Source organism: Coenobita brevimanus, chromosome 44 (assembly GCF_032717465.1).
Source record: "Coenobita brevimanus isolate Jiangsu-jjx chromosome 44, ASM3271746v2, whole genome shotgun sequence".
Taxonomy (NCBI): Eukaryota; Metazoa; Arthropoda; class Malacostraca; order Decapoda; family Coenobitidae; genus Coenobita; species Coenobita brevimanus.
In genome coordinates this window covers 15823520-15851079 of record NC_136997.1, presented here as the reverse complement: position 1 = coordinate 15851079, position 27560 = coordinate 15823520, and the positions used below count along the sequence as shown (strand labels likewise).

At 42.9% G+C, this 27560-nt stretch overlaps 1 protein-coding gene across 1 annotated transcript in view; it reads right to left on the bottom strand.

Moving 5' to 3' along the window:
• The window catches only part of LOC145397992 (glutamate receptor ionotropic, delta-2-like), a 173997-nt gene that overhangs the window by 86084 nt on the left and 60353 nt on the right, over nucleotides 1-27560 (bottom strand). The window contains exon 5 of the mRNA XM_080270960.1: nucleotides 15603-15802. Coding sequence (XP_080127086.1) covers nucleotides 15603-15802 — 200 coding nt within the window. The remainder of the gene's footprint in view (nucleotides 1-15602; nucleotides 15803-27560) is intronic.

Here is a 27560-nt window from a genome sequence, read left to right as displayed (position 1 = left end):
AGCTAGGAGAATTAGGTGTGGCAAGGAGGTTTTGAAAGTGAGTTGGATAAAAGAGAGAAAATGATAGAGTATCAGAAGAAATTGAAAGATGAGTGGAATGCAGTGAAAGATCAGTAAAATGGCAGTGTGGAGGAGGAATGGCAGTTGTTAAGAGTGCTGTGGTGGGGCATGTGGAAGAGGTGCATTGTTTGAGACAAGTGGGTGGTGGTGTAAGAAAAGGAAGTGAATAGTGGTGCGAGAAAGTAAGTATGGCTGTGGCTGAGAAGAGACGTGCATATGAGGTGTGGCTGCAGAGGAAGGATGAGGTGTCATATGAGAGGTATAAGGAAAAGAAAAATAAGGCGAGAAGGGCTGTGCATGATGCTAAAGTGGCAGCAGATGAGAGGTGGGGTAGGCGGTTGACTGAGAATTTTCAACAGAATAAGAAAATGTTATGGAAGGAGGTGAAAAGGGTGCGAAAGGGAGAGTCTGGGAAGGAAGAGCAAGTAAAAGCAGAGGATGGAAGGATGTTAATTGAGATGGATGAAGTAAGGAAGAGATGGGCAGAGTATTTTGAAAGATTGTTAAATGTAGAGGAGGAAAGGGAGGCTGAGGTTGTGGCAGATGGAAGGGTGCAAGAAATAAATGTGTTGGGAGAATTGAATGATTCTTTGATCACGAAGGGAGAAGTACAGGAGGCAGTAAAGGAGATGAAAACAGGGAAAGCTGCAGGTATGGAAGGGTGTGCTGTGGAATACCTGAAGGGTGGCGGAGCGAGTATTGTTGACTGGTTAGTAAGATCGTTGAATGTGTGCTTTGTCGAAGGTATGGTGCCAATTGACTGGGCAAGTGCTTGTGTGGTCCCATTGTATAAAGGCAAGGGTGATAGGTATGAATGTACTAGCTTTAGGGGTATAAGTCTGTTGAGTGTTGTAGGTAAGGTGTATGGTAGAGTGTTAATTATGAGAGTTAGAGAGGGTGCAGATTGAGTGATTGGTGATGAGCAGTGTGGCTTTATGAGAGGGAGGGGATGTGTGGACCGGGTGTTTGCTGTAAGACAAGTGTGTGAAAAGTATTTAGTGAAAGGCAAGGATGTGTTTTGGGCGTTCATGGATTTAGATAAAGCATATGATAAAATTGATAGGGAGGCTTTGTGGAGTGTTTTAAGATTGTATGGACTTGATGGTAGGTTACCAAAAGGGGTGAAAAGTTTTTATGTAGGTAGTAGAGCGTAAGTAAGAGTGGGAAATACTGTGAGTGATTGGTTTCCCGTGAGAGTGGGGCTGCAGCAGGGATGTGTTGTGTCGCCTTGGTTGTTTAATATTTATGTGGATGATGTTGTAGGGGAGGTGAATGCAAGAGTTTTAGGTGGAGGTCTGAATCTGGTGAATGTTGACGGTAGAGAGTGAAATCTGATGCAGCTGCTGTGTGCAGATGAAACTGCACAGGTGGCAGATTCAGAGGAGAGATTAAGACAGTTGGTAGAGGAGTTTGGAAGGGTGTGTGAAATGAGGAAATTGAGAGTAAATGAGAATAAGATTGAAGTGATGAAGTGTACGAGGTCAGTAGATGATAGGAGGATGAATATAGTTTTGAACGGTGAGTTACTTGAGGAGGTAGAGTGTTTTAAGTATTAAGGGTCACATGTTGCTGTGGATGGAAGAATAGATGCAGAAGTGAAGTTTAGAATGAATGAAGTAGGAAAGGTGCTGGGAGGAATGAAGAAAGTGTTTAGATGTCGCTCACTTAGAATGGATGTAAAGAGAAGGCTGTATGAGAGTGTTGTGGTACCGACTGCGTAAAATGGGGCTGAAACATGGAATATGGGTGTAGTAGAAAGGAAAAGTTTGAATGTAATGGAGATGAGGTGTCTGAGGAGTATATGTGGAGAGAATCGTATGGATCGAGTGAGAAATGATGAAGTGTGATGGAGAACTGGAGTTGTTCGGGAGATGGCTGATCGAGTTGAGCAGAGGGTGTTGCGATGGTTTGGGCATATGGAGAGAATGGATAATGAGCGATTGGTGAAAAGTTAACTAGATCTGATGTGAGAGGTGTGAGGCTGAGAGGGAGACCACGAATAGGATTGATGGACAGTGTGAAGAGAGCAATGGATGCGAGAGGGATGTCTGTTGAACAAGAAAGAGTGGCTGTGCGTGACAGAAATAAATGGAGAGAAATTATGAATGAATAAAGGATGACGCAGCCCTGAGGGGATATTCTCCCGTATTTGGTCTAATCAACTGATCAGGTCAAGTGCAGGTAAGGGGATGAGTCTATTATGATGTGGCAGGGGTAAACCAGCTCTGCTGTCGGGACCTGCTACCGATGTCACTGATTGCACTGCGCAGTTGATCCTCGTGAGGTGTGACGTGGTGAGGATCTGCCCCTTCTCCCTTTTGGGGCTAAGCTGCGAATGAATGTGTTTGAGTGGATGAGTAAATTGGGAGTGTGTCGTCCTGTCTCGGCTACATCCCTTTCCTTGGAGGAAACAGCCTAGGTATATAGAGAGATATTGACATCAGGTCCAGTACATCCACTTTTCAGGCAGGTCATAGTGCAGGATTCAAGGCAAGTTAGGGGGAGGTACGTGAAGTGGAAAAACAGTTAGGAAGTTGCTGGTACTGTGAAAAGCCAGGACACAAAAATGAGAACTGCTACAAGTGGAAGAGGGAACAGAAGACAGGAGGAGGTTGCTGGTTCCGTGGGAAGCCGGGACACAAGAAGGAGGATTGTTACAAATGGAAGAAGGCAGAAGAACAGAGCAGTGCAAGGAAATCTTCAACTGTAACAAAAGTGTGTTGGACATGTAGTGAGATGGTAAACTTCAGTTCTGAGTGTCTGGAAAAGAAAATGACGATAAGGAGAAGGCTGCAAGAGACCAGAAAGAAGCAGAAAACTAGTGGAGGCTGGTGTTAAGGGGCAACCACCAGCCGGCTTTTCCCAAGTAGCCCCACCCCCGAGAAAATGCAAGAGAACAGCAATCGACAGTGTGCGAGCAGACAACAGAATAGACGGAAAGAAGTGTTTCCTGGTGATTGATTGCGTCAAAGCAGACTTCTGTGGGGTCTGATGCGTAACATCATTTGTATCTGCCTGAGTCATCAGAAAAACTGTGTGGCGTAACTGGGCACTGCGCAGAAATGAAGGGACCCCTGCATATCCGGATTAAAGTGACAGGGCAAGAGGGTACTCTTCCAGTCTACGTGGCCGACATGGAGGATCTTTTCCATGTGGGTCTGGGCTATCTGATGTCCATGGGATGTGAGCTGGACTTCTGCTCCATGAAGCTGAATGTTTGATGAAGGTCGGTTCCCCTCACGGCAGTGAAACGTAAAGTTCTGGTTGCAAGGTAAGGGCCCTCTGCACTACAGTCATATACCCAAAATCAGAACTGTGGCTTCAGTGTAAAATGAGCAGCTCTTTTGACAGCTGTCTAGGGATGGTAGACCCTGATGTACAGTGCAAAGCAAAGGTCGGAGTGATGGTGGAGAGAACCCTGGTGGAAAGAGGTGCACATGAAGTGCTGGTTGTGGTGGCCAATGTCTCCTGTGAGGCCCAGAAGACCACGAGGGAGAAATTGAGGGACTGTGCCAGGCGGTGGACCCTGAGTGGCACCAGAGGAAGGCCTGTAAAAGAAGTGTAGTCAAAGAAGATGGGTACCTGCCAGACCACTTACAAGACCGATATTCAAGGAGTTGCCAATGCCTCGATGGTTCACAAGTGCTGAAGTTGAGGCAGCTTCTGATGAAGTTTGCTGATGTCTTCTCCACTGGAGACCTAGACCTGGGATGCACTGATCTGGTGGAGGATAGTATAGACACTGGGGATCACCACCCAATTAAGCAGCCAGCTCCAAGGATAGCGCGAGCCCAACAGCAAGAAATGGAGAAGATGATGGAGAATCTTGTAAGTTAAGAAGTGATAGAAATCCAGCAGTCCTTGGGCGTCAGCAGTGATTCTGGTAAGGAAGAAGGATGGCTCAGTAAGGTGCTCTGTAGATTATCGAGCCCTAATGATGTGACAGTGAAGGTCGCATACCCCTTGTCAAGAATTGATGACACCCTGGATGCTCTGTCAGGTGCTAAGTGGTTCTCCAACCCAGACATGATGGCAGGATATCATCAGGCCAAGATTGCAGAGAAGGACAAAGAGAAGACAGCCTTTTCATATGGGTGGGGTTTATGGCAGTTTAAAATGATGCCATTTGGCCTGTATAATGCCCCAGATACTTTTGAGCATCTCATGGACCACATACTTGAAAGCCTGCACTGGCAGACAGCTCTCATCTATCTCAGTGATATAATTGTGTTTGGATGGACTTTCGAGCAGGAATTGGAGAGGCTGTTGGAGATGTTGAACAGGATTAGTGCAGCGCACCTTAAGCTGAACCCAAAGAAGTGCTACTTGTTTCAGAAGGAAGTAAAGTACCTGGGATACATCGTAGGTGAGGGCAGCATCCATAATGACCCAGAGAAGGTGGAAGCTGTGGAAAACTGGTCAGTTCCAACTTGCGTCAAGGAACTATGGAGTTTCCTTGGCTTGTGTAGCTACTACCGGCGTTTTGTCAAGGACTTTGCAACGATAGCTGCACCTCTGCACAAGTTGTTGGGGAAGAGGCAGAAGTTTGCGTGGACAGCAGAGACTCAGAAAGTCTTCTACGAACTCAAGCATGCATTGGCAAGCTCTCCAGTATTGCCGTACCCTGATCAGAGGAAGCCATTTATCTTGGATTGTGATGATAGTGACTATTGTACTGGTGGAGTCCTGTTGCAGAAGGATGAAAAAGAGTATGTGGTGACGTATTACAGCAAGCTTAGCCCACCAGAGCAGAACTACTGTGTGACCCATAAGGAGCTCCTGGCAGTGATGATGAAGAGCCTTGATTTCTTTGATCCTTACTTGTATGGGTCCTACTTCATCATCAGGACAGACCATGCAGTACTCAAGTGGCTGAAAACACTAAAGAATCTGAAAGGACAACTGGCACACTGGCTCGGGAAGCTAGACCTGCACAATTATGAGGTGCAGCACCGTCCTGAATGGGTACATGACAATGCGGACAGCCTGAGTCGAGGGCCTTGTGATCCAGGGTACTGGCAGTGTAGAAAAAAAGATCATAGCAAGAAATGCAGCCATACTGCAGTGACAGGTCCAGCGTCAGATGAAGGAAGCCTGAAGAAGCAAATTGAGGGTGCAGATTTACAACCAGTGCTAGAGTGGCTGCAGTGGAATACAGTGCGACCCTCTTGGGAAGAAGTTTCCAAGTTAAGCTGTGTGACCAAGAGCTACTGGAGTCAGTGAGACCTTCTTCGTTTGAACAGCGGGCTACTGGAGCATCAGTGGGAGACACCCGATGGCTTCAGGAAGTATTGGCAACTGGTGGTTCCAAAGAAGATTAAGTCCGAGATCTTGGATGAGTCCCATGACCAGATCACTAGTGAGCACCTGTGAGCGAAGAAAAGTCTACACTGGCTGACACAGAAGTTCTACTGGATTGGCATGCATCAGGATGTTGAAGATTGGTGTCGGGCCTGTGATGTGTACTGTGCCAAGAAGGGACCCAAGAAACGTGTTTGGGCCCCTCTTCAGTTGTACCAAATGGGTGCATCGCTGGAAAGAGTCGTGGTGGACATTGCTGGACCTTTGCCACTCACTGAAAGAGGAAATCGGTATATATGTGTCACCATGGACTATTTCACAAGCTGGCCAGAGGCCTATGCTATCCCTGATCAAGAGGCTGCGACTGTTGCTTAGGTGCTGGTTGATCAGTTTTTCTATTGTTTTGGGATGGCACAGGAGCTACATTCAGACCAGGGTAGAAACTTCGATTCTGCTGTGTCCCGTGGTACTGCATGTTACCGAGGATCAAGAAGACCCGGACGACCCACTAAGGCCAGTCAGATGGGATGGTGGAGAAATTCAACTGGACCCTGGAACAAGAACTGGCCAAGTATTGGGTAGAGGGACAAACAGAATGGGACCAGAAATTACCTGGATTGCTGATGACATATCGGTCTGCATCTCATGAGTCTTTTTTTTTATCATTATGCTAGGAAGAAGGAACCAAAGACCAGGAGCTCACAAACTGTTCCTTCCTAGAAAAAAAGAAAAACAATACAAGAGAGCCAAATTTAGGATCCAGTCATTTCGAGATGCTTGGACACACTGCTTTTGAAAGACTGGAGATCATAGGCAGTAGGAATAACAGACAGAGACAGTTCCAGAGTTGACCTGCTGGATGCATGAAAGACTGGGAGTGACAGTTAACTCTTGCATTATAGAGTTGGATAGAAAAGGGATGAGAGTTTCTTTTTTATGTGAGCAAGAAGGAGCCAAAGGATGAGCCCGCATAACGTTCCTTCCAAGAAACAAAAACAATACAAAAGAGGCAAATTCAAGATCCATTCATTTCGAGATGCCTGGACACACTGCGTTTGAAAGATGGGATATCATAGGAAGCAAGAAATACAGACAGAGGGAGACAGTTCCAAAGATGACCTGTTGCACAAATGAAGGACTGAGAGTAGCAGTTATCTCTTGCATTAGAGAGTTGGAGAGCAAATGGGATGAGAGTTTATTGCTAGATGGGTGCTACATGCCCGTCGTAGAGGTGGATGGATGCAAGCAGACAGTTCAGAGGAGCAGTGACCATTGAAGTAGCGATAGAAAAGAGATAAAGAGGCAACAGCGCGGCGAAAAGACAAAGATTGAAGGGAGCCAATAAGAGGAGGAGAGTTGATGAGATGAATAGCCTTTGACTCCACCCTATTGAGAAGAGCTGTATGTGTGGAGCCTCCCCACACATGAGAGTTGTACTCTAAACAGGGGTGAATAAAACCCATGTATTAAGTTAACAACTGTGCAAAAGTAAAGAAGGCACAGAGCCAACTTAGCACACCCAATCTCCTGGAAGCAGATTTTACAAGAGATGCAATATGATCTTTCCAAGATAAGTCCCCTGTGAATGAAACCACAAGTATGTTCAAGGATGATGCAGGATTGAGGTGGATATTATTAAACATTATTGGGTATTCCTGTGGAAGATTTTTATGGGTTGATAGGTGTAAGAACTGAGCCTTTGATGCATTAAAAACAAGATTACTTTTTCCCCAGTCAGAGATACGAGCCAAGTCATACATTAGGTGTGCCATAGCCTCATCCCTTGTTTGTTGAAGTAACTGCAGAGATGAACATTGCAGGAACCGAATGGAAAGGTGATGGGCAGAATGATCAGCGTATGAGTGGATAGGGTTAGATGTACAGCTTAGAAGATCATTGATGAATAAAAGGAAGAGAGTTGGTGATAGGACAGAGCCCTGAGGAATACAACTGTTGATAGATCTAGGAGTCGAACGATGGCCATTTACAACAGCGCGGTGGCTGAATCGGTAGAGAGGCGGCCTGCAGTCCTGATGGACCCAGGTTCGAATCCCGGCTGGGGCAGGGAACAGTTTAAGGATTTGAATTTCATAGAAGCAGACTTTCCTGATCTACCAGATGACCCGCCGACATGTCATAAAAGTACCCCCGCTAATACCAATACATCAGTCCTGTATGAGACAGCCCTAGCATGTATTCAATATGGACGGTGGGTGTTAGCGCCGAAGTGGTGACATGTGGAGGTGTAGGAGGACTACTCGGCCTTGGGATAGGCTACTGCCCCCGAGATATAGGCCCTGAAGCCTTTGCTCAGAGTCGGACACATAAAAAAAAAAAAAAAAAAAAAAAAAAAAAAAAAAGCAGCTATAGTACGACCGGAAAGGAAGCTACAGATGAAGGCACAGAGAGAAGGATAGAAACCTTAAGAGGGCAGTTTGGAAATGAAAGATTTATGCCAGACTCGATCGAAAGTCTTTGAGATGTCAAGTGCAATGTCAAAGTTATCACCAAAGTCCCGAAAGGAGGATGACCAGCAATCTGAAAGGTAGGTGAGAAGATCGCCAGTAGAGCGTCCCTGACGGAGCCCATACTGACGATCAGAAAGAAGATTGTGATAGGAAAGATGCTTTAAATTCTTTCTGTTAAGAATAGACTCGAAAACTTTTGAGACACAGGATGCTAAAGCAATTAGACGATAGTTAGAGGGTTGGGAACGGTCACCCTTCTTTGGGACTGGCTGAATGAGAGCAAACTTCCAGCAAGAAGGAAAGGTACAAATAGAAAGACAAAGATGAAAGAGTTTACCTAGGCAGGGTGTAAGCACAGAAGCACAGTTCTTGAGAACAACAGGAGGGACCCCATCAGGCCCATATGCCTTGTTAGTATTGAGGCCAGTGATGGCAGAAAGTACATCACCCAAAGAAATATTAATGCAGCCACGAGGAAGTCAGAGGGGGGAAGTGAGGGAGGAACAGCACTGGAATCGTCTAAGGTGAAACTGGAGGAGAAAGTTTGAAGAAATAGATCTGTTTTATTAGTAAAAGAAATAGCTACAGAGCCATCAGAGAAGAAAACAGGAGGGAAGGATAATGAGGTAAAATTGTTAAAAAGATTTTTGGCAAGATGCCAGAAGGAGTGGGAAGAATTCGAGTTGGAGAGTTGAGAGCATTCAGAACAGATGAAATTATTTTTTGCAGAGCGACGAACAGACTTAACACGTTTCCGGGCAGAAACATAAAAAAGATGTGATTCGTGGAGGGTTGGCTCTGGTACCTTTTATGGGCCCTCTCCTTGTTGTGGATAGCCTTAGAACAAGCGTGATTAAACCAAAGCTTTCTTGTATTCGTCAGAGGATATGGGAAAGGAATATATGCCTCCATGCCTGAAAGAATAACCTCCATAATGCGCAAGGCACACTCAGATGGCTTCCGGCCACGGAAGCAATAATCATTCCAGAGAAAGTCAAAGAAGTACTGCCTGAGGGCCTCCCAATCAACAGCTCCAAAGTACCACAGATGACGTTTCTTTGGAGGGTCCACAGGCCATACCAGAGCGATAGGACAGGTTAGAATAACAAGGTTATGACCAGAGGAGCCCAATGGAGAGAAAAGATTAACAGTGTAAGCAAAAGGATTAGTTTGTTGCTAGGCGGGTGCTATGCACCCGTTGTAAAGGTGGAAGGATGCATGCAGACAGTTCAGAGGAGCAGTGACCATTGACGCAGCAATAGAAAAGAGATAAAGATGCAACAGTGTGGCAAAGTCATAGAGGTTGAAGGGAGCCAATAAGAGGAGGAGAGTTAGTGGGACGAAAAGACTTTGACTCCACCCTATTGAGAAGAGCTGTACGTGGGGAGCCTCCTCACACACGAGAGTTGAACTCTACACGGGCAAATAGAACTCGAGTATAAAGTCAACAACTATGCAGGGGTTAAGAAGGTAAAAAACGTACGGAGTTGGCTTAGCACACCTAATCACTTGGGAGTAGATTTTACAAGAGATGTAATATGATCTTTCCAAGATAAGTCTTGATTGAATGAAACCCCAAGGATATTCAAGGATGATGCAGGATTAAGCTGGATATTATTAAACATTAGCGCGATACCCCTGCAAAACTGATGTTGGGCCATGAGTTACATTTACACCATGACTTCTTAACCCTTCGTTAGTCAGGTAGGGTGTTTTGGCACTTCAAATGTTTTTAAAAGCTCATATTTCCTTGCCGGTAATTCGAATATTTCTCTCCGTTCCAGCAATCTCCTGATTTAGTGAGGGGAAGGAGCATTTGGATTGATTTAGTCCTGCCTCTGCTGTAGTGAGAGAGAGAGGGGCACTTCCCCTCCCCAGGGGTGTCCAGTCACCCCATCAAACGAACCATTTAGATCATATTGTTATTTAAATTGTTTTTATCTTATTTTTGCATCTTGTTTATCAATATACTGATTATAAAAATCACAAAATGTACTTTCCTGTGCGTGTTTGCCTGACAAATGAGATATGGTCCATTTGTTACTTTTTCACTGATATTATAATTTATTGTATTTCATTATTATAAATAAATAAACACCACAAACAAGGCATTCAATCTTTTCATTAGTAATCGCAGAGATATGCTAAAGTGGCAGTATGAATATATTTTACATGTTATTAACACTACATGTATTTTTGTATTGGGGTGTTGTAACACCTCACTGGACTAACCAAGTTTGAATACCCCACAGGACTATCGAAGGGTTAATGGGAAGACCACCTGGTGAAGAACTGCCTACAGACACCACTGGCTATGCGAAGCATCTTCAGGAAATGCTGGCTGAGGTACATCATCAAGTGCAAGGAGCACTTAAGTTTTCAGGAAAAGTGATGAAGTGCAAGTATAATGCCAAGACAAGTGAGGTGAGCTTCAAGGATGGTGACTGAGTTTGGTTATATAATCCTCAGGGAAAGAAGGGACAGTCAACGAAGCTGCAACAGTGTGTTGGACCGCCTTTCAGACGTAACATACCAGATTCGGAGAAGCAGGAAATTTCGTCCAAAGGTGTTAGCCTACACGTGAACCGTCTTTGGCAGTACAAATGAGCCAGAACAGTACAGCTGGGCCGTCTCCGAGGAATCATGCTTTCCTGCAGCCAAGGATGTTGAGGAGGACCAAGGAACTGAAGTGCAAGAGGATGGTGACAGTTTCCCAAGAGAAGAAGTGAATCAGGAATAGGACCAAGACCTTCCTGGAGGAGTGGACTGTGTGGAGGAGCAAGGAAGTCGTCAGAAGCGGCATAGGAGAGGACCTGATAAAGTGAAGGATTATTTTGTGTATAATTAGATGTTTAGTTTATGAGTAAGGTTTATGGTTGAAAATATTGTGTAGTTTTGTCACAATGACAAAGAACTAGGGAGGGGGTAGTGTGAAGAAGTGGGATTTGGTAGTTGGGTAGTCTAGAACTTTCTCACTGATTCCCGATATTTACCATAGTTCCGGTACGAGTCAGACTTGCCATTTTGCCTGCTGTTTCTGAGCGTAGTTGTTTCGCACGTTATGCATAAATTTTTGTGCTCTTTTTCTTTATAATGTTTTATTTATGTAATTGTTTGTTAAATTATGTACTATAACTTGTAGGCTAAATAATTTACAATGTTATGTCAAGTAAGAAAATTCTGGCATGTTTTGATGTCTCCTAGCTAGTAACTATTTTAACTGTTGCCCCATCAAGTGTGTTCTCGAAGTTTCTAGAGTACCGTAAGACTATATAAGGATGGGGAAGAGACTAGAATAGTTCAATCGGTTTCAGTTCAATTTGAGTGTAATGTAGTGAAGTGTCAGTGAAGTTTGTATATTGTTGACACTTGTGAAAACAGTGAAGTGTTGTTGGCAAACAGTGAAGTGTTATTAAACTTTATAAATCACCGGTACTTGTGAAAACAGTGAAGTCTTGTGAAGCATTAAGTGTAACTGCAGTTAGTAAAGTTTGTATAGCTCCAGTGCTTGTGAGAATAGTGAAATAAAGTTGGAAAGCATTCATTGTAATTATCTGGAAAATAAAAACAGTGGATTTAAGAACCAAGTGTTTATTTACTATGCCTCAGCTGATATTGTGTACTGTACATCTAAAGGTGGACCATAGGAAGAACAACTTACTGGGCAGCGTCCTTCCTGTACTGAACTACTGCTCTTGGAGTCTGTGGCGCTGTGGGACGTGGACGTCACATCACAATTTAACGCTGCATGTTACCACCAGAAATGTTGCAGCTGTTTGAAATATGGGATGAACAAGCTTAATATGAAGGTGGCAAAAAAAAAAAAAAATCCCATGAATGTAGAATGCCATATTATTTGGAATGTGAATATAATTCATCAGCAACGAATACCCCCGAATTCCACATTTATAAAATCATTCAAATGCACTAATAAATATAAGCAGTCATTCATTTATATTTTTATTTACCAACTCAGCTGTTGACAATTCTTTCCTGAGTTGCTTCCCTTATTTTTAACTTGACACATATTTAGTAACGTAGATTCATGATTTCAAGAAAACTGACAATCAAACGTCTGATTTCTCCCCAAACCTAGACCGTAATGTTGGGTAGTAACCGTGCAGGCAAATTTAAATCTTTGTTCATATGTTTGTTAAGAGAGGAACATGGATGTAACAGCAGTGACAGCATAATTAAACTCCCATGGTTGGACCGTTGTATCATTACTGGTATGCTTTTAGGTATCCCGTCCACCAAATACTCTTGAGTAAGGAGCTCGGGTTTCTCCACAAGCAGTAATGACAAGTTGTGGTGTGAGACTACTTTCTGTACTACGATATGCATTAACTTTGGGAATTCTTTTCCGGCTTGGTTCAAGAAACGCCTCAAGACAGTGACTGTACATAATCATCAATGTGAATTTGATGACTAATCCCAGGGTTAGTTTCACAAAAGGCTCATTCATAAAGCAGAGTGTAAAAGTCACACTTCGTCCTGTTTGGTGACTATTGCCACTCCTACAGTATACATGCTAGGGAGAATTAGAATATCCATTGAAAGAGACTAGTCAGATTTTTTTTATTATCAGTATGGAAGAGAGTTCAAATGATATCAAACTTCGTAAAATTTATTTTGTAAGTCCATATATCAGATTCCTTGTCTGAAACAACATTCGCGGAAAAATATTGTATACCGAAGGGCAGACCTTTAAAATGTGAAGAGAAGGTATGGGAGAGTATGCACTATATTTACAAACTTTTCTCGTACGTATTATTCGGATATGGATCCTTTTTTTTTTTTATTTTTTTTTTTTTTATTTTTTTTAGAAACTGCTTGCCACATGATTATAGCGAAATGTGAGTAAGTGTGCAAAACCGCAGACATACAGAATGAGACATCTAGGGCATTGTGGATATGGTTAGGGGTTCATCGCTGTAGGTAATGAACACGGAAGGCATGGAACCCCATCAAGGGATTCACCAGGTTGCCTGATGGAAGCAAACCTCAATGTCTCCTTTATTTACAGTATGTGGTTAAACTTAGTCCCATTTGTAGTCAAACGAGAATCCCGAAACCAGGGAAGCAGACACCCAAGGGCATTAACTGCATCAACATTTTGCCATCAAAATGTCTAAGTTAACAGAGGTTTAGCAGTGTAACGGTGTAATGTGGTTTAGCTTATTTTTCCTTCGTTTGGTAACCAGAGACGTGCGTACCATTAATGTTTTTTTTTCTTTTTTTTTGTAAACCCACATTCATTTTCTTACATTCCCTCCACTTTACAGTCAAATTCCTTCGAAATTCCTCATCCACTTTCTTTATACTCTCTCTTATTAATATTTTCACATCTCTTTTTCTCTCTACATACAATGTTCTGGAAAGAGATAAAGAGAGACAGGGTGGCAAAGAAGTTAGTTGGTGAGTGAAAGATAAAAATGGTCGATTAGTAGTAGAGAAGGAAGAAAGAGTCACTAGATGGAGAGAACACTTTAACGAATTGTTGAACACAGAGAATGAGAGTAATGCGAGTATAAGTGGCTGGGGAATGGCTGGGTGATGGAGGGATGTGAGAAAATAGAAAGAAATCGGTATGATGGAAGTTGTGGAAGTAATGAAGGAAAGTCAAAATGGGGAAAGCCCCTGGAATTGATGGAGTGTGTGGTGAAATGCTGAAGCATGGGGGAGAGATAGTAGTAGAATGGATGTGGAAGATGTGCAGATTGGTCTGGGAGGAAGGTGGAGTCCCAGAGGATTGAAAGTCATCCATCCATCCATTCATCATCCAATCCTACGTTGCCCCATGAGAAGCGCAGGAGCCTGGGTCTAGGCAGTTGGTCCCGACATTTAAGATGAGAGTGACCAGCCTCACTCATCCCTGAGTGGCATTACATGAGCAATCGACCCCAACCATCCCTTGGATACAAACCTTCGCCGGCTCAATCCGATTGGAGCGCAATAACTACCCACTAAACCACCAGGCAACAAAATTTGGTTATATGGTTACCACCCAGCATAGTAAATGGTTTCCTGGAGTTCAGGAAACCATTTGGCATGTCACTCAGTGCAGAGTCACCCACAGGCAGAAGGAAGAGGAAAGAATGAAGGAAAGAAAGACAGAAGAGGGAGTGTAAAGTCACTCGTAGGCACAAGGACAAGGAAAGAATGTAGGAAAGAAAAAACAGAAGAGGCTGAAAGGAAAGAAGGATGGAGGAGAGGAAAGGGCAGACACCCGACAGCAGCGTTACATCGAGTGAGTGGATGGTGAGCGCCCCCACCTACCATTGAAAGTCAGGTAAAATTATTTCCCTGTACAGAGGAGAAGGGGAAAAAGAAGTATGTGGTAATCACAGGGACATTTGCCTTCTTAGTGTAATTGGGGAAGTATATGGTAGGATACTTATTGACAGAGCTAGGGAAATAACAGAGGAATTAGTTGGAGAAGAACAGGGAGGTTTTAGGAAGGGAAGACTTTATGTAGATCAGATATTGATTCTTAGATCTTTAATGGAAAAGTTTCTAGAGAAGGGAAAGAAGTTGTATGCAGCCTTCATGGATCTGGAGAAAGCATACGACAGGGTGGATAGATAAGGATTGTGGAAAGTAATAAGAATATATGGAGTAGATGTGATGTGGTTGAATGCTGAGAAGAGTATCTATGAGGGTGATAATGCTGCGGTATATGTGGATAGCGAACTGAGTGAATTTTTCTATTTGAAGGTTGGATTGTAACAGGGATGTGTTATGTCTCCGTGGTTGTTCAGTCTGTATATGGATGGGGTTATAAAACCGATAAAAGGTAGGGCAGTGGATGTTGGAGCGGACCTAATGAGAGGGCAGTGTTTGGCAACTCCCTGTACTGTTGTTTGGAGATGATACTGTGTTGTTAAGTGAAGACGAAAGGGAGCTGCAAGGCTTGGTGGATGAGTTTGGGAGAATGTGTAAGAAAGAATCAAAAGGTGAATGAAGATAAGAGTAAAGTTATGGTCTTCGAGAGAAGTGAAATCAGTGAATGTACAGTGAGGTTGGATGAGGACGAAATGGAAAATGTGAGTGCGTTTAAGTACTTAGGTAATGTGATGAGTAAGGTGGAAATTCAGAGGGCGAAGTGCTTGAAAGGGTACAACAAGGAAGAAAGGTTGCTGGTTCCTTGAAAGCAGTGATAGGAAACAGAGAAGTGGGTATGGAAGTGAAAAAGTTACTACAAGACAGTATTGTGATACCAACTCTAACGTTTGGTAGTGAAGCTAGGACCTTGTTGGAGGGACACAAGTCACGAGAGCAGTGGAAATGAGTTATCTGCGAGGAGCCTGTGGAGTCACATGGAGAGACAGATTGACAAATGAGGATGTGAAGGAGCATTGTGATGTGGATATGGATGTGATAGGAAGCTTTAGGAGAAAGACACTGGGGTGGTTTGGCTATGTGGAGAGGATGGAGAGTGATAGATTGACGAGGTGAGTGTATGTAAGTGAGGTGGAGTGGGGGAGAGTGAGGGGGAGGCCAAGGATGAAATGGAGGGATGGAGCGGAGAGGTATATGATAGAGGGGTGTGTGAGCTGGGAGCAGGGCAAATAAATGGAGGGGGACAGGGCGACATGGAGGCGTCTGGCAATAGATAGATAAATAGGCATTCAATTTCCGGCATTTCACATAAAAGGATTGAGCACACACACACACACACACACACACACACACACACACACACACACAGGGAGAGAGAGAGAGAGAGAGAGAGAGAGAGAGAGAGAGCGAGAGCGAGAGAGAGAGACTCACATATAATGGGACTTGGCCAGCTCTTCAGCTGTCTGGATACGGCTGGGGTAGGCAGGGATGGTGAGGACGGCCACCAGGTTGCCAGTGTAGACAACAGCCAGGATTTCCACCACCAGCCACCAGGATGTCAACCACACTCGCGCCCACCACATACGCACCTTCCTGTCATCCATGGCTTGACCCAGCAACACACCAGCCACCTGAAGCATCAGAACCCTTAGTATATATATATATATATATATATATATATATATATATATATATATATATATATATATTGTGTGTGTGTGTGTGTGTGTATCTATTGTCTGTCTGTCTGTCCTCTATGGAAGTCCATGGAGATAAAACTCTAAATAGCTCTAACGGTCGTAGCGTTTTACTGCGAATTTTGATGCATAAGTTACAGTACGTAAAATTCTGCGAAAAGCAAATTGGAAATATGTTTATTTCCCCCTGGTGTACCTCTGTTGGTACACATTGGATATGCCTGTGTTTCGGTGCGTCTATGAACAGTTTTAGGAGAGTCGGAGCAGAGTCAGGCAGGTGAATGATACAGGCAAAAAGACCAGAAACTCGTGTGTAAATCTGAGAGTTGTCAAAAAAAAATAAAAATAAATTGATGAATCATATAACTGTGTCTAACAAAGACTGTTCAAAATAAATAATGATTAATTTAACAAGACCGAAACTAAATTTAATGATTTACAGTCACGATACACATGTGGGTGAGTTGTCTATTGTAGTGCTCACTGGTTTTGGAATATGGAACTTTTGTGCTTGCTGCCTGATATACTGAACAAAATTTGACCGCGTAGCAAGTGAAATAGTTCAACATCCTATTAGCGGTGGACACAACAGTAGACAACGCGACTACATGTGTATCGGGACTCATGAACGCGACTGTACATAACAGTTGCTAATACTTTACGAAATGTTATTAAAATTGCAAATAGCTGGATTTCCTTAGTATCTCTTTCTTGGTCCAAACTAGAACTATAAGTTTTTCAGTGCATCCAACGAAACTTTTCAAAGATATGAAACGAAGCAAACCAGGTGAATGGTGCAGTCAGGGGGAGCAGAAACTCATGTAAAAATTTGAGGATTAGGAAAAAGAAAAAAAAATATCAGATTAATTGAAGCATATAATTCCCCCCCCCCCAAAAAAAAAAAAAATGTTTTTCTGTCTGATTGTCTCCTGTGGAAACCGAAGAGGAAGGAAACAGAATGCTATAACCAGCTCCAGCAATTGTAACTTTAATAATGAATTTGATTTGTACATTACATTTGCTAAGTGCCACCCTTGGTAGCCAAGAAAAGAGCTAATTATTAAGGATCAAGTCAGTGTGCTGGAAACATAGTAGCTAATTACCGTAGAGTTTTTTACTTCTGCACACAAATCATTAGTTGCTACAACAGGCCAGATGGGTGGACGGATTAGTGGGGTTGGTGGGTAGAATTAAATGGATGGGTGGGTGTGGAGGGGTAGGGTTTAGTGGATGTGCGGGTGTGGAGGGGCAGTGTTTAGTGGATGGGTGGGTGTGCAGGGGCAGGGTTTAGTGGAAGGGTGGGTGTGCAGGGACAGGGTTTAGTGGATGGGTGGATGTGGAGAGGCAGGGTTTAGTGAATGGGTGGGTGTGGAGGGGCAGGGTGCATGGATTGGATGGGAGCGTGGGTGAGTGAGGGTGAGAGGGCAGTGTGGGTGGGGAAGTGCAAGGTTGGGTGGGTGTGATGAGATAGCATGGGTGGGTGTGTGGACGAGTAGGATGCATTGATGAGTGGCTATGTGGACACAGTGGGAGGGAAGGTGATGGGTGGATGGGTAGGGTAGTAGGAGGGGGTGGGCTGGATTGAAGGAATAATGGTCCATAATACGAAAAGGTACGTCAGGAATAAATTCCAGGGTAAATGGGACCAAGGAGGAACATAGGTTCAATTGGGAAAATGGGACTCCAGGACTCATCTTGCACTGGAGGAGCGCTGATCCTGCCTCCCAAGCAATGCCAAAGAACGTCAGGTACCCCTGTGATTAGGGACACTAAATACTGATGAGATGAAGTATGGGTTGATGCCAGGCGACGGGAGCACTGATGCCATATTCCTTGTCATCAGCTTCAGGAAAAATATATAGAAAAAAAGGGAGCTGTACTTGAAAAATATATAGGAAACGGGAGCTGTACTTTTATCTGTTATTTCGGAAAAGGTCTTTGACAGAGTCCCTCGGAAGGTGATGAAGTGGAAATAAAGTTCTGTATCGAGGAATGGCTAGATAGTGTGGTTATGGCTATGTATGTGGGTGATTGCACCCAGATAAGAGTGGATATTTGAATGATGTGTTATCCGTGAATTTTGGCTTGCATCAGGGGCGGGTTTTGAGCCCCTCATTGTTTTCATGGTGCTTGCACTCTCACATGACTTCAGAAATAGAGTCACATGGGAGGTGTTGTGTGCTGATGACTTGGTGTTCACTGCAGCGAATAAAAGGCAGGTGAAAGAAGGATTTAGGAAAGGGAGAGACAAAATGAGGCACGAGTGTTTGGGGGTTAGTGTGAATGAAACAAAAGTGATTATATTTGGGGCTGGTGGCGATCTTGTCAAAGTAGAGGGAGAGTGGCTATGTGCGATTTGTCACGAGGGTTTGGGACGAAACTACATCTTTTGCAGAATTTGTGAGAAGCGGGAGCATAAGAGACGTAGTGGTAAAAGAGGTAAACTGGGAGATAATGCTGATGTCATGTGTGCGGTATGTTGAGGAAAGAAAGTAGATATTATCAGACATGAAATAATATTGCTTTGAGTTTCTTGAGTCAATGGAAGCGTTTTCTTAATGGGGGAACATGTTATGTGTTGGAGATGGGCCTGGAGCTAGCTCTGTGACTAGGGTAAGGAGTGGTTGGAGGAAGTTCAGAGAGCTGTTGTCTCTCCTGATCCTAAGAGGGTTCTCCCTCAGTGCTAAGGGATCTTTATATGCAACATGTGCTAGGTGTGTAATGCTTTATGGAAGTGAGACCTGGAGCGTAAAGGAAGGAAGATGATGGTAGGTTCAAACATACAGAAATGAAAATGATTTTGCGGATTTATAGTGCATCCTTAAATGTGAGGCCAGTGGGGACTAGGATTACGTTTGGAGAGTTTAGAGGAAGGATGGAATTGGAGTGTATATTTGCTATGATGAGGACAGGTAGATTGAAATGGTTTGGGAATGATGAGGATGGAGGATGACAATTGGGTACAAAATGTGAAAAGTAAAAATCGGGGTTTTGATTGTGAAAGACGGACCAAAAAAGACCTAGGACGAGATCATAGAGTGTGATCATAGGGTTAAGAGACTGAATAGAGAGGCTGCCAGACATCAAAACAGTGTGGATAGTCGCCTTAGGTGAACAAGGCTGATGCATGCAGGCATGATGGAGCCCTTATATATATATATATATATATATATATATATATATATATATAATATTGGCGCCTGGTGGTTTAGTGGGTAATTATTGCGCTCCAATCGGATTGAGCTGGTGAAGGTTTATATCCAATGGATGGTTGGGGTTGATTGCTCATGTAATGCCACTCAGGGATGAGTGAGGCTGGTCACTCTCATCTTAAATGTCGGGACCAACTGCCTAGCCCCGGGCTCCTACGCTCCTCATGGGGCAATGTATGATTGGTTTATATATATATATATATATATATATATATATATATATATATATTTATGTATAATATATATATATATATATATATATATATAGTCCTAACGGACCCGGGTTCAAATCCCGCTGGAGCAGGGAACAGTTTAAGGATTTGAATTTCATAAAATCAGACTTTACTGATCCACCAGAAGACCCGCCGACATGTCGTAAAAATACCCACGCTAATACCAATACACCAGTCCCGTATGAGACAGCCCTAGCATGTATTCAGTATGGACGGTGGGTGTTAGCGCCGAAGTAGTGACATGTGGAGGTGTGCGGTACGTAGGAGGACTACTGGGCCTTGAAAGCAGGTTGTGAAGCCTATGCCCAGAGTCGGTCACATAAAAAATATATATATATATATATATATATATATATATATATATATATATATATATATATATATATATATATATATATATATAATGTCATGCTCCCCTTACTTGCTTTACTCTTTATCTATTCTTCTTCTATGGAAGACTAAGTTCCGTTACGTTAAGTCCAGATCAGGTCAATCAGAGTTAATCAAGTTTCATTAGGTAGCGCTGGATAAGTCCAAGTGGGGAACCCGACATAACAACACATCAAGTAATCACAAGTCCATTTAAGGCCGGCACTACGTGGGAGCGTCTCGTTCCTTATTAAGAGGAAGGGATTCTAGGGTTACTGAAACTAATATTCTTTCTTTCGTTTATCTACAAAATAATTATGTACAATTTATACACTAAGTCAAAAGCAACAACCGATTTGGCAACTCTACGAACTCAAAGTTATACAACTGCTTTATGATCTTACTCTACAACAGAACTATTAAATCATGCCACCTTACAATGGTAATCAACAATACAACTAAGTCCCATTAAACAAGTAACAATTCACGAGTATTGTTCACGTAACACTTGAAATGTCACTACGATTTACTCGTCAACTGAAGATAATACTCTCCCTTACTGAAATAAAACCAAGAGTATTATGGCTAAATACAAGGTAATACTAAAGGTAATATTCTCTTACACATAGAGTAATACTAAGAACAATACTCTAGCATACCATCATCTCACCCTATCATTGTTACTACTAGAACATTAATCACCGTAACATTTTATTCTAGTATCACTTCACCTCAAGTTACTTCAATATATTTCTGTAGAATTAATACCACTCTTTAACACAATTATCTACCCTAACTCAATACTTCTCCATAAGGACACTTAACTTTTATATAATCTTTGTTCTTTTCACCATTGAGCAAATAAGTTAATTTAACAATCATACAAATTATCTGGCCCGTCCTGTTATACCCTACCACGGCTCTACAGTATACTCTCAATATATTTCACAGTGTATTTCACTTTCTTCTCCTTTCTCTCTTTCCTACTCTCAGTTCCACTTTCCTCTATGTCCTCTAACAAGAATATCTACTCACTGATACCGTAGAGTACCAAAACATCACCAGTATCATCGTCGTGGTAGGGTGCTCAGGCGGGCCTTCTAGTTAGGATCTTCCCCAAGTTCTTCTCGACTCTTTGCCCTCTCTGCTTCTACTGACTTCCAACCTTCTGTTTCTCTCAGGAAAAGTACAGGGGCCGGAAGTAGGCGTGTACTCTTCATATCCTTCGTTCACGTCTCTCAGTGTCCTTAGTCGGGTCTGGTCTGCAACATTTTGAAACAATGTCCATTGTATAACGTTAATTCACACTAGACATGGTTACTTTTTAGTTCTGAGTCACTTTTCTCTTATCTTGGTCCCGTATATAATAGGCCGTATCTAGCTCTTCCATTTGGGGCACATAAATTCAATTAAGTGTAGACAGTACAGGTAACTGTGGGCCTCGACACTCCCTCCTATTATCACTCACTTTTCATTCACTTTTCATTTTTCATTCTTCATTATTCACTGATCCACGGCTTCTTCCAGCTTTTCAAGGTGCCGCAGATAACGATATTTGTCGCGTAACGTTTTTCGATACCCTTTATCCCTTACTGAAGTCGGAACACCATGATAATCTTCATGGGTTGGCTGTTGTGGATGACGTGGTTGTGGTCGGATGGTGGGTGAGTCAGCTGTAGCCGCCTGTGTTGTGTTCCCACCGAATGCCTGGTGTAAGTCGTCATCACCATCATCAGCATCGTCAGCATCGTCGTTGCCCTCTGTGTTCGTGTAATTGTTGCCGCAGCTTGCTGTGTGACGACATTCTCCGATGCCAAGAATGTCACGTCCTCGTGGCATCTCCTGTCGACAAAACTCCTCGAAGGCCCATGATTCCGCACGTTGAAGAACTGGTAGTAGGAAGGTGGCTCGATGTAAGCGATAGCATAGGAAAGCTATCGCCGCGATGACAAGGATAACCACGCCAATAACAAGTACATAAGTCGTCCAAGGTGCAGGAGCGTTCAGGTGGTGACGGAGGGGTTGAATGACCTTAATGCGGTGGATAAGGGTCTGCAGTGGAAGTGAGTCACCCAGCTCGACATCATCTGCTGTACTTTGAAATGATATATTCAGTAATGCTGATTTTTCTAACGGCGTCAGAGATACATTAATGGGGATAGCTATGGGGGTGATCTTTAATTCTTGCTCTCGAATAACTGTGGCATAAGCAGGCAAAACCAATGCACTGCTATGAGCACTACATCCTTCACCTAGGGCAAGTAAGCCTGTATTTTGAGCTATATGCTCTGACTGAGACTTTACTTTATTAGGGCATGTGAGAGTGAAGTGAATTGGGTAGGGAGTAGAAAAAGCCCAACCAGTTTTATATCTGATGAAAACTGGGTTAAAACTCTTCAACACAATCTTTGAGCATAACTTACTAGCCTCAGGCTTAGCCAAAAACAATGCAGTTTCACACGTTAGAACAGAGGTATCATATATTGGCCTTATAGGCGGACATATTAATAATTGACCATGCTCTCTACACAAGTCAAATGACTCTAGTGTTACATAATGTCTTCTGGTTTGGCTGATCGCCAAATATTGAGCAACTCTATCATGACGAACAAAGTATGGTGTGTCTGGGACTCTGAAAGGTAGGGACGTTATCTGATACACATAAAAAATGTCATCAGGGTCACCCCTTAAGGGTACCAGTAGGTAGAAGTTTAATGTTTGAGAACTAGAAGATCTTCGTGGAACTACAGTTATAGGATCCTGATAAACAGCTAAAAATTCTAAGCGTGCAGGATATAACAGGCCAGGTTTTAACAAGGAAGCTTCTCTCAGAAGTGATAAAAGTACCGAATTGGGAACTAGGAATGATGAAAATTTACCTGCCAACATTTTCTCTAGACCTAACTTTAAACCAAAATGATCATTTTGTATATCTATTTAAGCAAGGGACAAATCATTCATAGCCTCTGTTATCCTTATTTCCTCATTCTTTAGTGTCAATAAGCTAATCCGTCTAACTAAATAGTTAGAGACATTAACAGCCTTTTCTAATCGTTGTATAGCTTTTTGCATGGCACACATGTCTAGTACAGTGGCATTTAGGATTTCAGAACGTAATTTAAGCTCAACTCTTTCTTCCTCTTTGAAAGACTCTATATTATCTAACTGGTGGTGTATAAGATCTATCTGCTCTTGTGTTGCTGTACCAAATAAAGCGTTAGAAATGGTTCCCAAGATATTAAAGGCTCCTCGCTTACTGCGAGATCCTGAAGGGGTGGTGGCATCATTTAATAAGGAAGACAAATAATCACTGAGAGAGTGAAACAGTTTAGCAAATTTCAAATCAAAAGATGTTAATGTCTCTCGTAAAACGTTAACAATAACTGATGAATTATCCATATGGTCTATTGACCATGCAACATCGGCAGGTAGTTTACGAGCTCGCATCAGGGGCTGATAAAACTCATCTATGTTAATAGCATATGGGATAATAAAAGAGTTTCCTGTAAAGTGGGCCTGACGCTGTGCGATGAATGCAAGTCCCGCTCTCACTGGTAGATTTTCCCATGCTTATCTTCCAAGTCCACTGATGATCACGGTCAGTAGGACCTGTAAAAAAGGTCAACTTTTATTTTAGGTATTCTATAGGCCTATCCATAATATTAGGTAATTCTGTTGCCTGTCCTTTAGATCTTAAACTATAGGTTTTTCTTCCTCCTTCGGCATTATCAATCGAATCGGCCACCGCACCTTCTTCTTGCTCTTCGTGCAAGCTCTGCACACTTTGAGTATTTTCCTCTGTTTCCTGCAATTGTGAGGCATTTCCTTCTTCCGCTTTTTCTACGTCTAAAATATCTCTCAATTCATAATTTTGCACTTCCTCTGGTGGTAGAGGGCCCTCATGAAGGGGATATGCTCTCCGTACATTACCATTCATTGTCTCGTCTAAATTATCTTCATGGGCTAGCCTGACTCTGTCTGTGTGGACTTTCATGTCTCTCCCCGTGTTTATGTCTACCAGTTTTACTATCACATCACTATTTTTTCCTTTCACACGAAAAGGTCCATCATATAGAGGTTGAAGTTTCTTAGCCTCTCCTGGCTTGGGAATCTTTCGTACATAAACCCTATCTCCTGTACGAATCTCTTTTACTTTTGCTCTCGATGTCTGTTGCTTCTCCATGGCCTCTTGACTTTCCTCAATGTACCTTAAACATCTTCTAAAGGTACGATTAGCCTTAATGGCCATCTCATTTTTATAGTTATCCAGATCATAACAGATCGGTTCCTTTTCCACGACATCATATGGGACACCAGGGTCCCTTAGGAACATGAAGTAGAATGGGGATTCCTTCAACACTCTATGATATGCTGTGTTGTATGCCCATGTGGCAAAGCACAACATTGAATCCCATATTTGTGGATTATCCTCTACTAAACTCCTTAGGTATTTCGTTATCGTGGCATTGGCTCTTTCAATCACTCCATTGGCAGACGGGTGATACGCTGTTGTTGTTGTCTTTTTCGTCCTTAGCAACTCAGCTATCCCTTTAAGAGTTGCATTAACGAACTCTGTTCCTTGGTCTGTGACCATCCAGCGTGGTGCTCCATGAACACACGACGTTTTTAACGAACGCTCTGGCAACCTCATCAACAGTTTTCGTGCGAAGCGGGACGGCTATCAAATATCGTGTCATCACATCTATTACTGTCATAATATATATATATCCCTCTTCACTTGGATTTATGGGGCCGATCAAGTCCATATGAGTTCTCTCAAAAGGTACTCCTACCCTAGGGTATCGCTGCAACGGCGCCGGGGCGTCCCCCGACGGCTTGAAGCGGTTGCAAGTAAGGCACGCCTTGCAATAACTCTCAACATCTCTACTCATCCGTGGCCACCAACTAAATCGTTTTAGTCTTTCTAAAGTTACTTTGATTCCTCCATGACCTACAGTAGGTAATTTATGAGCTATCTCTAGAGCACTCTGTTTGCGTTCGTCAGGAGTTACGACTTGTTTTAGACTCACATCATACTCATTGGTATCGTAATGATAGAGTAATCCATCTTCAACTATGAACTCACTAGTACTAACTCCTAGTGTTCTATGTGCATCTTTAATTTCTTCTTTAGTCACTTCTACTTCTCCATCTCGTACACATTGAAGATATTGTTCCTTCATTCTTTTATACAATGGATGCGCATCCTGTCTGGGTCTCACTACCAACTCTCTCCATCTTATTATGTCTCTTTTTCTATCTTCATCGATTCTGGATATTTGATAATCTTCTTTTTCGCACTCATTATCATCATCATCATCATCATCATCTTTGGTTCTTTCTTTTATCTTTGGTTTTGTACCCGTAACTGCGAGAACTCTGTCCTCCGATAACACTTGGCCTCAAAGTCTAGATAAGGCATCTGCTACAACATTATCCTTGCCGGGTATATAGGTTATCTTAATGTTATACTTGGCAACCAAAAGTTGCCACCTTGCAATCCTTCCACTAGGGCTAGTTGTGTTCAGCAGCCAGACCAGGGGTCTATGATCCACACGAAGCTCCACCTCGTAACCCAATATTAAGCTCCTATTTACCTGGAGACCATATACTATAGCCAAAGCCTCTCTCTCTATAGTGCTATACTTCACCTCAGCAGAGTTTAACCGTCGGCTAAAATAAGTGATAGGCCGTAAATGACCTGCGTCGTCTTCCTGCTGTAATACTCCTCCTATAGCAGAAGAAGAAGCGTCTGTGGTCAGCACAAATTTCTTTGTGAAGTCTGGAAACTGCAAAGTCACTCCTTCAAGCAACTCTTGTTTCAGTGTTTGAAACGCAGTCTCTGCTTCAACACTCCATTGTATCGGGGTGTTACCTTTTTTTTTATTCTTTCTACCACCTGTCAATTTAATGAGTGGTCCAGCCTTCTCAGCGTAACCCTGAATATACCGTCGGCAGTAATTAGTCATTCCGAGGAAGGACTGCAATTCACAAACAGTTTTGGGAGTGGCTATATCACGAATAGCATTCACCTTTTGGGGTTGTGGCTTTATGCCTGTGGCACTAACAACATGTCCCAAATAGTCCACTTCTGATTTTAAAAAATGACACTTGGACAATCTTAGAGAAAGATTTACATCACTCAATCTTCCCAGCACTATATCTAAATTCTTTAAATGTTCCTCCCAAGTCTCGCCCTGAATGATTATGTCATCCAGGTACACATGTGTGATGGAGCCCGTAAGCCCAATTAACACATGGTTAATCACTCTCTGAAACGCAGCTGGTGCTTCTTTAAGTCCAAAGGGAAGCACATTGTACTCCCAGTGACCTTAAGGAGAGGAAAAGGCTGTCCTTTCCTTACAATCCTCTGATAATGGTATCTGATGGTACCCATGACGGAGGTCCAAACAGCTGAAATAACGACTCTTTCCCAGCTGTGCTTGATGTTCTGAATGTTAGGATGAGGAAATCGATCATCTCTGATATTAGCATTCAGCTTCCTAAAATCCAAATATAATCTTAATCCGCCCTCCTTCTTAGCTATAGGCACCAGGGGTGCGTTGTAAGGACTTCGGGAGGATCGTATAACTCCTTGTTCCAACATAGTTTTCAAGCTTTCCTTAACCTCTTCATGATACTTTACCGGAATGGGATAAGTTTATCTATAAGCTACTTCCGAGGTCACAGTTACTATTTCATGATAGTAGTAAGGGGTCACATTCAGGGGTTCATCCTCCAATGCGAACACTGTCGGATACTTCATTATCAGTGCTCTCAGAGCTTCATTCTCTCTACTCATCAAATGTGGGGAAAACATACTATCAACTAAGGCAAACAGTTTCTTTATTCGTGCTCTCTCGGTCATTCTAGTCTCTTTCATCATGACTCCTGATACAATTTCTCCTAGGCCTTTCTGTTTGTTTTCATTTATATCCCACGATACTCTACTACACGGCCTTATATGACCCAGACATGTACCTCCCTTGAGTTCGATCCTGTCCGGACTAGGATTGACGAACCTCGCCTTAAAATGAAATCGCGATTTCTCTCGTGCCTTCTCCACTTCCTCTTGCCCTTCTCGTTCTGGGATCCCAGCTTTCTCCTGTATTAACACTAATCCTGGGCACAATGTAGATGCCAACATGTTTCCTTCCTGAGGTTCAAAGATAGCCGCTTTGCTTGACCGCATTCTTACTTCTAAAATGACGGTACCGCAAGTCCAAGGACCTAGCTCCGTACTCGTCGGTATCACAGCTTTTGCTACCTCTACGTCCGCTTCTGACTCACTGTTCACTGGTGCCGCTTCTTTATACTCTAGAGGGACAATATTCACAGATTCGCCCTCTATATACAAGGTCAGAGGATTCGTTAGTAACTCCATTCTAGTGCTGAGCATAAAATCCATCCCAAGCAACATGGGTGCTGGTAAGCCTAAGCTTCCTACTATAATAAAAGAATGAGCATACCACTTATTTCCAATCTGAAGTTCAACCTTTATAGCTCCATCAGTCAATATCTCATCTCCACTTACGTTAAATAATTTAACCGTTTCCTCTGATTCCCAATCATCTTGCTCAACGCTCCTTTTTAACTGTTGATATATTTCTCTCGTAATCAACGACCTAGCAGCTCCTGTGTCTATCAAGGCCAAGACACTTTCATCTAGGCCTTTCACATTCACCATCATTGCGACTAGTTTCTCGCAGCCCACGAGTGAGGCGATCGGAATAGGGTCGGCGTTTTTTTTTTCTGAGTCTAAGGTGTAGCACCTGACTGTCTTTCCCCTGACGTCTGTCCCCATTGATCAATTCTCCCTCTTCCTCTATTATCTGACTGTCTCTCCCCTGACGCCTGTCCCCATCGATCAATTCTCCC